This window comes from Neurospora crassa, linkage group II (assembly GCF_000182925.2).
Source record: "Neurospora crassa OR74A linkage group II, whole genome shotgun sequence".
Taxonomy (NCBI): Eukaryota; Fungi; Ascomycota; class Sordariomycetes; order Sordariales; family Sordariaceae; genus Neurospora; species Neurospora crassa.
In genome coordinates, this window is record NC_026502.1 from 2737422 (window position 1) to 2750614 (window position 13193).

At 54.3% G+C, this 13193-nt stretch overlaps 4 protein-coding genes across 4 annotated transcripts; 1 reads left to right on the plus strand and 3 right to left on the minus strand.

Moving 5' to 3' along the window:
- Nucleotides 1–763: 763 nt before the first annotated feature.
- Nucleotides 764–5009, minus strand: NCU01675 (90S preribosome component RRP12). Its single transcript, XM_951788.2, has 2 exons — nucleotides 4842–5009; nucleotides 764–4699 (listed from the first exon to the last, which is right to left on the minus strand). The coding sequence occupies exons 1-2, from the start codon at nucleotides 4911–4913 to the stop codon at nucleotides 944–946; spliced, it is 3828 nt and encodes a 1275-aa protein (XP_956881.1). The 5' UTR covers nucleotides 4914–5009; the 3' UTR covers nucleotides 764–943.
- An 85-nt stretch (nucleotides 5010–5094) lies between these two features.
- Nucleotides 5095–6914, minus strand: NCU01674 (alpha-soluble NSF attachment protein). Its single transcript, XM_951787.3, has 4 exons — nucleotides 6507–6914; nucleotides 6310–6433; nucleotides 5915–6221; nucleotides 5095–5841 (listed from the first exon to the last, which is right to left on the minus strand). Exons 1-4 carry the CDS (start codon nucleotides 6537–6539, stop codon nucleotides 5427–5429), a joined length of 879 nt encoding a protein of 292 aa, XP_956880.2. The 5' UTR covers nucleotides 6540–6914; the 3' UTR covers nucleotides 5095–5426.
- Nucleotides 6915–7353: 439 nt separating this feature from the next.
- Nucleotides 7354–9082, plus strand: NCU01673 (hypothetical protein). The gene has a single exon (XM_951786.2). The coding sequence runs from the start codon at nucleotides 7543–7545 to the stop codon at nucleotides 8260–8262; it is 720 nt and encodes a 239-aa protein (XP_956879.1). The 5' UTR covers nucleotides 7354–7542; the 3' UTR covers nucleotides 8263–9082.
- Nucleotides 8575–11340, minus strand: NCU01672 (DUF726 domain-containing protein; the record flags this gene model as incomplete). The annotated part of the gene is made up of 2 exons (XM_951785.2): nucleotides 8575–10491; nucleotides 10566–11340. The coding sequence occupies 2 exons, from the start codon at nucleotides 11338–11340 to the stop codon at nucleotides 8870–8872; spliced, it is 2397 nt and encodes a 798-aa protein (XP_956878.1). The 3' UTR covers nucleotides 8575–8869.
- Between the last annotated feature and the right edge of the window lie 1853 nt (nucleotides 11341–13193).

Genomic DNA, 13193 nt, shown 5'->3' on the forward strand with positions numbered 1-13193 from the left:
TCCAACTACTAACCACGGAGAACCGGCAGTAGTCGGACAGGAGGGCACCCGGACGCCGTGCCGGTGAAAAACGCACGGCACGCACGGCACGCACGGCACAGAGACGGCCATGATGAACTCCAACGAAGAAGATTCGATAGCGAACAATATTCTCATGCGCAGGCGCAGCGCTCAGTAGGAACAAACTAGTGTATAGCATAGCCCAGGCATGATTTTTCCACTTCACTCGAGCATCAAATCAAAGTACTACCATCTAAGATGAAAAAACACATTGGATGTCAAAATGTCGAAGCCAAACGGGATCGCGTATTCATCGCGGAGCCTTGACTTCCGAAGAAAACAAGGGCAACGCATTCATAGCAATTCTTGAGACTCTCAGTTTTAATCTCCCCGGTTAATACAACCCAACGACTGTCTGAAACAGTAGAATTCGTCATTGGGCCTATATTCTGCGTCCCCGGGTGCAACTTTCTGAGGAGAAAAAAAGGAGAAAAAAAGCTTCCAAAAGGCGGGTTGAGGGGATGAGTCTTTTATAGGTGCGGAGGTACCCCGACCGAATGGTGGATTCCATTGGGCGTACGGGGCAATGGTTTCTCCACTTGAAATTTCGCGCCAAGTACCAACTACAACTGGCCAGCGGCAGCTGTTGCTGCTCCTGAGGACTAGGCACCTAGGGTTAGGGGTTGTCATGGCAGTCCCCTCGGGACAGGATGAGTGCACTGTTCTACTGATACTACCCATTGAACATCACGGCTTTACATTGGTGATTATGATGATGGCATACTTTCAGAAAATCGGTCCATCTAAATAGATACTTTTTAAATCGAACTCCATTACCAGAAAGACAAACAAAAACAGACATGATATCTCAAACTGAAACCCCGGGGCAGTGTCCTCGCAAGGCTATCTGATCTGACAAGATAAAACCGACAAACACTCGAACTTAGTTCCTTCCCCTTCCGCCCTTACCGACGCCTCCACGCATTGGTCCACCTGTCCTCCTACCCTCACCCATATTTCTCCTTCCCTGATCGTTGCCGCCGCGACCACCACCACGGCTAAAGCCACCACGGCCAGGGCCACCTCTCCTGTCACCACCACTACCACCTCGTCCACGGCCGCCACCACGGCCGCCACCACCGCGTCCACCGCCAGAGCCGCGGCCACCTCCACGACCACCACCACCACGGCCACCGCCGCGCATGTTTTGCCTGATCTCCTTGGCTGTGTTATCGTCGATGTCCATACCATCATCCTCGTCATCGCTGTCGTCATTCTTCTTGCCCTTGCTAGAGAACTTGAGCTTGCCACGGAGACCCCTCTTGGGAGCATCTTTGCCCTTGAGCGCCGCCACATAGGCGCCAACGCCGTCCTCGTCGTCGTCGCCGCCCTTGGGCACGTCGACCTCCATCATGTCGCCGTCCTCGCCCAATATGAGCTTTCCGTCCATGTCCGTCTTGGCCTTGGATTTGGTGGTGTGCCTCTTGAGCTTGGTCGGCTTGGTGGACGAGATGTTGGCGAGAGCGTTGCGGTCGAGTAGATCCAAAGGCTCGTTCTCATCCTCCAGAATGTACGTGTTGCCACCCTTCTGCTGTGACTGTCCTCCCTTCTTGCTGCGCTTGCCCGTCATCTCGGCGTCCGAGTCGTCTGACTGCTCCGACTCGTTGTCGTCGTCGCTGCTGTAAAGGGCGTGGTCGTACTCGCTCTCGAACCGGCTGGCCTTTCTGCCGCCGGCCTCGTCGTCCGAACCCTCACCGGCCTCCTTGCCGGCCTCCTTTCTCCTCTTCGCGCGCTCCTTGGTCTTGCGGATGTTGACAATCAACTTCCTGTCATCCTCGGGACAGTACTTGCTAACGGCCTCAAAGCCAAAGCGACGGATCATACGCTCGATAATGTGCTTGACCTTGGAGCGGAAATGGCCCTTGTGCTCGTGACTCCAAACCATGACGTTGGGAATGAGTGTGGGAAGGCGGGGTGTCATCATCTCGGTGGGCAGACTGATGATGCAGACCTTGACGAAGCCAAGAACGCTCTTCACGATTTCGCGGTTGTTGGAAGTAAGGAAGAGGTCCATGGTCTGGACAAGGTCGGACAGTGTTTCCTTACTGACGGTCTCGCGGAACTCATAAAGAACGCGGGTAATGGCAGTGATAGAGGCCGAAATCATGTGGGGGGTACTGCCAGCCAAACCGGCACTGACCATGGTGAAGAACTCCTCAATAGAGGCGGTAGCCGCAGGAGCATCCGCGGGCATGTGAGGGACCTTGCTGTTATCGATCAAAGAGCCCTGAGCAGAAACCATCTTCTGGCCAAGGAGAACCAGAAGGTCGAAGGCGGTAGTGCGAGCCTTCTCGTTGTGCTCCTTGCAGCCAATGACAACCTCTGAAAGAATGGAGGGAATGAAGTGCAGGGAATCGTTGGGGATGAAGTGAATCAGAGCAGCAATGGCAGCCAGGCGCTCTCTCCGGGCAGGTGCCGACACCTTCTCAGAGCTGGACAGGAACAGGGTTTGGAGCTCGCCATGTCTCTCCTCGAGGGCGGCCTTGCCGATGGGGGAATCCGCCAAGCGAGGAATGAGCTTGTAAGCCTTCTTCTGCAGCTGAGGGTCATCATCCTTGAAGATGACCACTGAAGCGATCTTAAAAAGAGCCTCGAAGCTGGCACGGGGGAGGTAGATAGACATGGTAACGACCAGGTCCATGAGAGTGTGCGCGGCAGAAGGCATGTGATCGGCCTTCTGCTGTTGTTGGGGCTTCTTCTCAACAGCCTCTTGAAGAGCCTCGGCGAGCTTCTCGCACACCATGTCGAAAGTCTCGGTAAGACGCGCGGGAGGGATGATGCTGAGGTAGGCGTTGATGGTCTGGAGGACAGGGCCGCGCTTCTGGGGGAGAGTGGTGCTGTAGACGTTGAAGAGAACAGCGAGGAAATCAGCTGCAAAGGTGGCTCCGAGGTACTCCAAGTTCTTCTGCGCCTGCTCCTTGCTGACCCTGCCAAAGAGAATGAGGTCATCGACCTCATCGGAAGTGGCGATGGCCTGGTTGGACTCAACAACGGTCCTGAGGGCGCGACAAATATCCAAGCGCAGGTCAACCTGCTCATACAAAAGGTTGGTCAACATCTCAGCGAAGCCTGTGTCAAAGGCCTCGACAAGATCAAGTGGAAGGTCGCAGTAGCCGGGAAGAATCGACCAAATTTGCTGAACAACAGTCTCGAAAATCTTGATGTGAATGTTCTTCTCGCCCTGGTGCTCAATCACACGCTGGAACATGATAGCACTGAGAGGAACCAATTCGCTCTTGAAGTGTGCAAGATTGGTGTTGGAGGTGTAGTCACGGAGAAGAGGAAGCATCCAAGCTCTGCCAGGCTGACCCTTGACGGGCTTCGCGAGGTTCAGGGGAAGAACATTCAAGACCGCCTCAGGACCCATTGCACGAATCGCCTTGCCAAGGACCTCGTCGGCTTCCTGCTTTCCAGCGAAAGAATCGTTACCGCGGATTTCGCCGATGCTCTTGACGACGGAAAGGAGGTAAGGGTTAGCCTGCCACCGAAAGGCATCGAACATGGCACCAAGAACGTTGAAAGTCTCCATCCAGGCAGCTTGGTACTGGACGGTGAGAAGGCCCTCGACAACCTTGACTAGTTGCTGAATGACCTTCTCGTCAAAAATCGAAGGCTCAAGGATGGCCTCCTTGGGGACACAGTTGGCCAGGAAGGAGACCAAGCACTCGGACGCCGAAACGCGAATATTCTTGTGCTGGGACTCGAGGTATCCTGCAACCAGAGTGAAAGGATCGACCAGCTCTTGGAAGGTCTCGGCGGGCGAAATCTGACCGGCAACATCGTAGGCTCTCGACAGAATGGCGATCCAGGGAGGGAGAAGCTGGGTATCGTTGGGCGCGGGACGGAGCTCTCTGATGATCTCGAGCAGCCGAGGAAGCTTGGCGGAGGCAACCTCGTCGGCGGCCATGCCCTCGAACATCATCTCGAAGATCTCGAAGACAGCCATGCTCATGTGCTCGTTGCCCGTCCGGGCAATGCTGAGAAGGAGCTCGCACAAAGACTCAATGCTCTTGCTGGGCCAGCCACCGCTTCCAGAGGCGACAGCCTTGACGAGTTGCAAGGCGTGGATAAGCTCGGGATCGTGGGTAGAGTCGGTAGTCTTCTTTTCCTTCCTCTGGGCGGCGGCCTTGTCAGCGACAAGACGGAGGCTCTGCATGGCTGTCTCGGCGCACATGGGGGCGGCGGGGTGGTCGAGAGACGGGCTCGGCGGAGGGTTCTTCAGGATGTTCCTGAGCGCTTCCTGGGCTCTCTTGCGGACTTTGGGACGCGGGTCGAGGGCAAGGGCGAGGAGGCCGGCCACAGCCCGGCGGGGGCCAATCTGGGCGGTACCGAGCTCCCACTGTGTCGCATCTTGAGCAAGGAGCAAGCTCTCGAGAGAGCCGATCGAGGCCCTCATGAGGGGAGCATCGGCATCGGGGAGGGATAGTACTGGCGCGAGGATGGTGATGATCTGAGTGAACTTGGCCTGAAGAATAGGCTTTGGAGCGAAGGGAGTGACGACATCGAGGAGGTAGACGACGGGGGTCGCGAGGTTTTCGTTGTTGAGTAGACTGAGAAGGGCAGCGAAGTAGGCGGTAGGAGTCGCGGGTGTATTGCGCTCCTTGAAGGTGGCCTCGATAGCCTCGAGGACACTGGCAGTCTGTGGCTCAAGTCAGGGTCCATTGTCCACGATGGAGGCGGCCTTGCGACAGGCCACTGCAATGGCAGGCTGGAAGGAAGAGGGTAGGGATGCAGAAGACAAAAGATGGAAAAAGGAGAGATGCATCATGACTCTGGCTTACCTGCTTCTGGCTCTGGAGATTCGGAGACCGAATCTTGTCCAGTTTCTCCTGCAAAGACGGAGAAGAAGCCATCGTGAATGTGATGGAATGGCGCTGGAGTGGGACAATGCAAGCCGCTTCGCAGTGCTGAAATCGATGTCATGAAGAACAGAAAAGTTCGAAAAGTTGTCGCTTATCGGCGCGCACGCCCCACCCGCTGTCATTGATAAGGGTCTGGCGCTAGTCCGAAGCGGCTCCCAACTGTAACTCCAGGGTTAGCTATGGCATCTCATGCTTATAGAGGTACCTATGTTTCGCTTGGGCAGCCATCAAGGTTATGAGATACAACAATTCATGTTGGATCGTACGAACAACGCGTACCCACTAGGAACAAGTTTCTATTGCTTTAAGCCCATCTCTACCCCAGACAGCAGGTTTGTTTGGGTCTTCCGTAAATCACCAAAGCGTCGATGACCGTATTCATGATATGACAGTTCATCCCCCTCCCAACCAGAAAACGCCGGTACGATAACAAAGAAAAGAAAAAGGAAAGAAGGAAACCAGAAAGTGATAAATGGCTGTATATCACAAGTTCCTCCACCCTGTTTATGAAAACTCGTTGTCTGCCTCCTCAAAGTTGTTCTTGATCTGGAGAAGAACAGCCGCCTTCCAGTCATCGAGCCGGCTCATCTTATCGTACGCGGCAAGCTTATCCTGGAACATCTCGAGGTTGTTGTTTGAGGCTGCTTCCAACAAGTCAACCAGGAGTTGGTATTCGCGCTGGCCCGTAAATGATGGGTCCTTCTCGGCATACTTGGTGATGTTACGCTGAGCAGTGACCATATCCTTGGTCGCCAAGGAGCAGAGACCGGCCTTGAGGAAGTACTCCTTGACCGAGTACCTCATCAGGTTGTTGCCGAGTGAAGCCTCCGCAACCTTCTCGAACTTCTCTATAGCGGCGAAAAAGTCGCCCGCGAGGGCAGAGAGGTCGGCCACCTTGAGCCACAGCTTGTTCGCAAGACTACACACAGCTGGTTAGAACGACCTGTTGGACTCGTAACATGGCGCAAAAGCCGTGGGCATTAATCACTTACGCGACAGCACCGTCGTTCTCATACCACTCGGCCGCAGTTGTATAGGCCTTGATAGCCTCTGGCTTATTCTGCAGCTCGTTTTCGTAGACCTCAGCCTGGTTCTCCTTGTGCGACGCAGCTCTCCGGAAGTTCCCCGCCATGGTATACTGCTTGATGGCAACCTCGACGCAGCGCACAGCATTATCCGGGGCATCTTTCCTATAGACCTTGAAGGCGTCCAACATGGCATTCGCCGCATCGTTGGGCTCCTTCAACTTCTCAGTGAAGATCTTGGCAGCTTCCTCGAAACACTTGCCGGCCTCGGTGTCTGGGTAGTGGGCAGAACGTTAGGACTTGCCGCGAGGTTCATATGGCCCGAAAGCGCATCGTGGGTGTTGATGATTGTGATGACGTACTTGACTTCTGCAACCTGAAAGCGTTGGCCGCTTGTATGTACTGATCCGCCGCATTTTGGTACTTGTCTTCCTTGTTTCCGAACAGACCCCAGCCTTTGGACGCGCTCGCGAGGGTCTTCTCTGCCTGGTGTTCGCATTCGGCATCAGCAAGGTGTCGCGAAAGTGTCAGGAGGTGCCAGGAGGGGCAGGTTTCAAACCTCTTGTTGGAGAACGCGCGGATCGACAGCCATGAAGGGCAAGTTATTAGACGGTATATAGATGGGCAAAGTTCTAAGTTGGAGTCGCGTCCGCTGTATGAAGCCGATTGATGGGTGTCCCAATTGTTCGGAATCGGGCGCGCTCGAAGAAGCTCAGGTGTTGGTCGGGATGGTGTCGTGTTGGTGGTTGCAGGAGCCCGAGGTGTTTCGTTGTCTCCCGGGGTAAGGTATGCGGGCATGGGATTGGGGGGTTGGCCGGTACTCGTGCTCCGCCCCCACTTTTTTGGGTCTCGCCAAACTCGCACCAACTAAAGTTGGTGCTCACGACTGCAACGGCCACACCAGCGCAACGGCCAGGTTAGGGTTAGAGGTGCAATTTCGGGCTTGATTTATAGGCCAGAAACATAATCTTTCTAATGTATTGGCTTTTCTAAGCAGAAAAATGCTTCCTATATACGATGTACTTCCCTAATTATACTTATAGTATTTTACTTATCTCAATTGGTTGTTGTGATGAGTTACAAGCTTCTGATATCTTGATGCTGAACTATGCTCACTATGGTGGCCGTTGTGGTGGTGTGGCCGTTGCAGTCGTGAGCACCAACTTTAGTTGGTGCGAGTTTGGCGAGATCCAAAAAAGTGGGGGCGGAGCACGAGTATTGGGGGGATGATCACTTTAGCGGGCTGTGATCGCTGATGCCGGCTCGCCAAGCCCTTGACGCCTGAGCAGGTTCCCTGAGGGCTGGTAGCTTGCCTGACCAAGTGGCCCGGTGGCAGGGGTCTAGCCTTCAACCTACCAAAGCTCAGCTATGACGCCCAATAGGTAGGTACCTCGCAAAGGATGTCTCGTCCTCTTTCATCTCAACCTCTCATATCGCGACATTTTACCAGAGCCTCACCTGAAACCACCCATTAAAGCATCAAATAATCTCCAAGCCACATCATATGCAAACCTCATAGAGCAACGCAAGTCAACATCTCCCTTTCAGCTATACTACCTTGAAAACCGAGGCATTTTCTTCCCATCAAGGCTATCATGACAACAAAAACCATCTGCCGCGCCTGCCACCGCGCAGCTCTTTCAACCTCCTCGGCCCTCTCAGCCTGCTTCAGCTCCAACTCCAGCCAGCCATCAACCCGTGACTTCTCCCGCTCACGATCTTTTACAACCGAAACCTTCCCTCAATTCACCGCCCGCGGCGGCTCCTCCAAACTCCCTCCACCATCACAAATCAGCCCATCAGTCATCCTCTCCACGCCAACCTGGTCCGTCCGCTCTCTTCTTCCTCCATCATCCACACCATCCTCGTCAACCCAACCCGAAGAAAGCGAAATAACCCCCCAAACTCTGCACCACCTCGCCCGCCTCTCCGCCCTCCCCCCGCCCTCCGCCTCCGACCCTGCCTCCACCACCCGCCTCCTCTCGGCTCTGCACTCACACCTGCACTTCGTGCGGGCCATCCAGTCGGTGGATACCACGGATCCGTCAGATCAAGCCAAGGAGCTGGCGCCCTTGAGTTCGATCCGAGATGAGTCTCCGGAGGGACTGGCGGACAGCACAATTGATCTGAAGATGCTTGAAGGGGCGCTGGCGGAGGAGGATATTGTTGGTCATTGCCTGCGGCCGAGGCGGAGAAAGATGGAGGAGCTGAAAGAAAAGAAGAAAAATGAGGCTGAGGATTGGGATGTGTTGGGATCAGCTGAGCAAAAGGTTGGGAGATACTTTGTTGTCAGGAGTGGGAAGAAGGGGGAGTAGATGATCAAGGGGAAAATGGCCGAGATTCGTCTCGCGCGCCCTGGAGAAGGCATAAGGGCTGTGGTCTGCGTGGTCTGACTATATAGGAGGGCTCTGTATCTGCTAACTGATGCCGAACGTGTGGAGAGCCTGGAAGATTTGGAATAGGACGGAAAACCTAATGCGTTGATACAACACGCGGGGCCGGGACTTTCAGGCCTTTCAGGGAACCGCGTCAGATGCCCAGCCTGTCTGTACTGGGAGTTCACGTCTTCCGAGGGGTATTCAAGGGACAAGAATCACTGAGTGAGGGACTACCCGACGCTGTTGCGATGCAAACGCCACACTACAATATTTGATTGCTGTATCATACTAAGTGTGCCCTACCCAGATGATCCACATCGGCCGCCAGAGATTACTCTGGTATAGAAAGCTAACTGAACTGAAGCTAATCCTACAATTATTTAGATAACGTACGAATTCTGTCTCATTTCTTATGAGCCCTGCGTTGCCACCCCCTTGTCGTTGTCATAACATAAACATGAGCAGGAACTTAGGTCCCAAGAAAGCCAAAGTTAAACGTTCACCAATTCCCCCTCCCCTCCTCCCGACGAGTCGAATTCAGCGTTCACCTCTTGTTCTTCTTCCTCATCCGGGTCCTGATAATACCCGGATCATTTTTTGCAGCTTCCTTCGCCTTGTCTATCACCACAATTCCACGCTCGACGGCGTCTCGCTTCTTCTCACGCTCTCGCACCCTTTCTTCTGCGGCTACCATGGCTGCCTCATCTCGGCTAACCTGCTCTTGGTTGATGTCCTCCCAGTTGATGTGCTTTAGGATGCTACCGGCGAGGTACTGGTATCGGAGATGTCCACTGACCTTAGCAGAGACATCAACATTCTCGACACCATCAATACCCTCGATCCGCTGCAAACCTGCAACGCCAAACTGGATGCTGCTCGTCCGATACAAGAAGCCCAACAGGTAATCGTTCTCTGAAAAGACATTGACAAGCCGGCCAGAGACTACGCTCCTCATGGTACACCAGACGCGGGCCTCCGAGGGTGCGGGCGTACCCATCATGACGGCGTTCTCGACAAGACCGAAAGCTCTGCGCTCCGCCAAGACCATCAAACAGACATAGATCGCACGGGCGCCGAGACTGTAACCGATCAGCGTCACTCCACGCTCTCCGTGGGCTTTGTTCATGATGGCGTCGGCGAGAAGAGTTCCGGCCTTGTCGGCGCGGACCATGCCGACGCTCCAGGGATTATCGATAATTTTGTTGATCTTGAGCAAGCCGAGTGGCCAAAGGGATTCCGTCATGCTGGTGAAAACTGGACCATGTTTGTTAGCGCGTCTCGAGAGGTTACACTTTGGGATATTGAAAGGAGGCTCACTGGTCCGAGCAATGATTTCCTTCTTTGCCATGGACCATGCCGAGCTCCTTACGACAGTCTCCAAAGCTGTACCCATCTTCGAGAGCGAGTCCACCTCCCATCGCACAGCGTATACCTCATTCGCCTGTCCTAAAGCCCTCCAGGGGTTAGTGACGTCCGACTCGTCGGTCAGCCATCCACTAATGGCCAGCACTACTCGGAGACGACGGGCATCTGGCTGGATTTTGCCAATCTCGCCATCTTGGCCAATAGAGCCGCGCATGGGGATGAAAGCGAAGTCCTGTATCTCCTTGGTACACTGCTCCATCAACTTGACCGAGGTTCTGGCGTTGTAGATACCGAGCAAAGCGCCGACAACAAAAGCACTCTCGCCTGTCGAACCTAATATGCCGGCGGAAGCAGTAGGTCCAAGCCCGAAACCTCCATTGACAGATCCGATTCCTGCAGCCACAAGGGGCGGAGCGAGATGGCCAGGTATCCCAAAGCTGCTAATTCCAGCCATACTTGCCAATCCGTGCCTCCATCTCCTGGATGGCTTCCCAGCACATTCCTCGATTCTTTTTTGGATCAGCTCCTCTGGATTGATATCCTTGGCCATCCACGCAATAGCCTTGGCAACGCGGACCTCGTCATCAACGAGGACGCGAAGAGGAAGGTTCAGCGAAGAGGTGATATGGAGCAGCAGCACCCGAGTATATGCACTGTAATGCTCGAGTGAGAGCAGGAGGAGTAGCAGAGCGTGAAGCACCAGCAATCTTCTCTCTAGAGGCCAGTAGCAAAGCGTCGACGGGATCGGTGGGTAGAGCTGCATCAGAACAGGGTCGGACTCAATGTTGGAGGTTGAAACTCCTGTCATGGAATTAGCAGCCGTCACACTATCTCTATATACGTGTCCCTGGTCACTAGGTGGAGTAAGTACTCACCGTTAGGCCTGTTCCTGCCTCGTCTGCTGTTTGGCACCGTGGAGTTGAAGTTGGCATCTCCAGCCCGCTTGACTGAGATGTCACCCATTCTCTTATGTACCGCTGTCTGCCATTTCTTGAAGTGCAGCATGGCTTCCTTCTTCAATTCCTGAAGGTAGGGCCCGATTGTCTTGTCATTGTCCTGTTCAGGGGCGCGTTGGATATTCAGGTTAGATGGGTTAGCTGGCTGCAGTGCAGCACCCGAGCTGTTTTTGGTGTCTCGAGCCATGTTTCCATTTTCCTTTTGGCTCCTTGAGGTCTTACCCTTAGTGCGCTTCTTGGGGTTCAGGAGCTGCGTCTCCGCAGGGAGAGGCTTGGTGATGCTGAAATCACGCAAGTGAGCGGGAAGTCCGCTCCAGAACTTGTTACGAACCGAGGGAGCGTCATCGACCAGACCGGCTGAGTCGTAAACATGGGAAAAGTGCTTCTGCATAACATCGGTGGTTCTGGTAATGAGTGAAGTTAAGTCGTTCTTTTCCTGGGGTGACAATAGAGTGCTGAAGTCAGCCTCCCGCTTCGGGGGATTATGTCTTGGTCTGCCGCCGGGAGGCATATCGGCGATGGTACTGTCGTCAGAAGCTGTGTGGGAGAGGGTCGGTGAAGTTGGCGATGCTGCTTCGGCAGCGTCCTTGGGAGAAGGCAAGCTGGGAGGAATTGGGTTACAAGTCTTGAGGCCCAGGGCCTTTGAAGAGCGCACCGTGACCGCTGGCGCGGGAGCGTTCTTGAGTGCCGCCATGATCAATTAGGAAGGCGACAAGGCGCAATGATTGATTGCTCTTTCTGTTGTTGATTCTGGCACCTCAGTCCCCGCCCTACCTTGGGGTGGATAGGTCACAGTAGAGGTGATTGCCCTGACCAATTGGTACAGCGCAGTAAACCGGAGTGTACTAGTTGCGGTGGTGTGGCGAAGAGACGGACCGTATGAGTGTATTGTCTCCGTCAGAAGGGAATGGAGACTGCAGTGCGCAACCAGAATTGCAACTGGAAGGTGTGGGCAATGGGTGATTGCCAGCTGAGGGTGGAGTGAGTCCAGTCGCCTTGTGGTCTGGCAGATCTTTGTGACAGGTGACTTCCCAGCCTGTTGAGTTCGCTCTCAGATTATGCTTCCCCGCTAGGAAAGATAGAGGGAAAGAGCGATGGTCATTCTGTCTCGAATTGTTTGCTGTCTTGGGGGGGGGGGGGGGGGGGCAGGCAGTTGTACTGCGGTACCACGATGATGTTCGCTTAGGCTAACCTTGACGTTACAGGAGCCAGCCAGACTGTCACGAGGCCACGAAAGAGTGTCGTTCCTGCGGGTTTTTAGGCTGGATGACCAGGCACGGGTATGTCGAATATTATGATCAGAGAATGCGGTCGCGCCAGGCGGTGTGGAGGGGAAACAGACAGAGGAAGGAAGAAAGGCCGAGAGGTCGGGCGTTGTTGTAGATAAAGTAAGATGGATTCTATGGGAAAGGGTCCTGGTCCCAAGCCGGGGGCGGGGATGCAAGGTGGGTGGGTGCAGAAGGGACCTGGGATATACAGAGATTCGTTGGTCGGGAAGGCCGCTGGGGATCGTAAAGGTCCATGGACGGAAAGAAAGAGCAGGAAAGGGCAGAGAAAGGCAGTCCACGCAGTGAAGGGCAGCTCAGTTAAGGGCAGGCAAAAGCAGGATCCCGGTGGAAGCTGGGAGTGTTCTACGCGTGGGCCGACTGCCGGAAGCTTTGCCAACAGCAAAAGGACGGCAATGAGGACCAGTGGTGTTTGGCAAGCATCGAAACTCCCGTTGTGTGACGCGGGAGAGGCGGGGTGTTTGGTGGTGGTCTAGTTCTGAGGCAGCACAACGTCCAAAGAGGTTCACAACCTAAGCTCAAGGATCACGGACATAAGATCATTCCATTGTGCTGCCATACCAGCTGCTGAACACGAACATCCAAGTGGCATTCAAGGTGAGAAGGGTTCGCAAGCTTGACTATAGGCTGCAGTGGGCTGGACCGGCACCGCTCTCTATTGTTGAGTTGCTATGGCACGCAAGCCTAGCCGCGTGAATGAGAAAACGCACCGCGGAGCTGAGGACTAACTGAGCAAGCCTTGATGGATATAAAAAGGACACTAAAGAATATGTGCTACCCTTTGGTACGGCCTCAGTCGTCAGTCAACATCCAAACCTCCCATCCTCAGCCTTTGACATGTAAGTGGAAGCGGACGCAATTGCCCGAAGACCAACGAAAAACTTCAAAGGCCCATCACGCACATGTAGTTAAAGCATATGCCATGGACATATGGACACCCAACAAACTATTTTGTTTGTTTGCAGCGGTCCCTTCCCGATCATACAATGAGGCTCAAATCAGGGGTGTTGTTGGAACTTTGGTTCAGGGTTGAAGCAACTTGAATGATCTGCCTTCAGGGTTGTGAGGGAGAACAGTGCGGACGCTTGCGCTCGACCTATCAGGGGACCCTTGTCAATTCGACTTCCTTCCCGCAGGCGATCTTCGCCCCACCTTTTGATTGGGTGCCCTGCATTGACTCTTGGGCTTTTATTTTGGCAGAGGAATGTGGAAGGTGGAATGACGAAGGGAAGCGGGGACGTGGGGGAAACGGGAAGAGTAC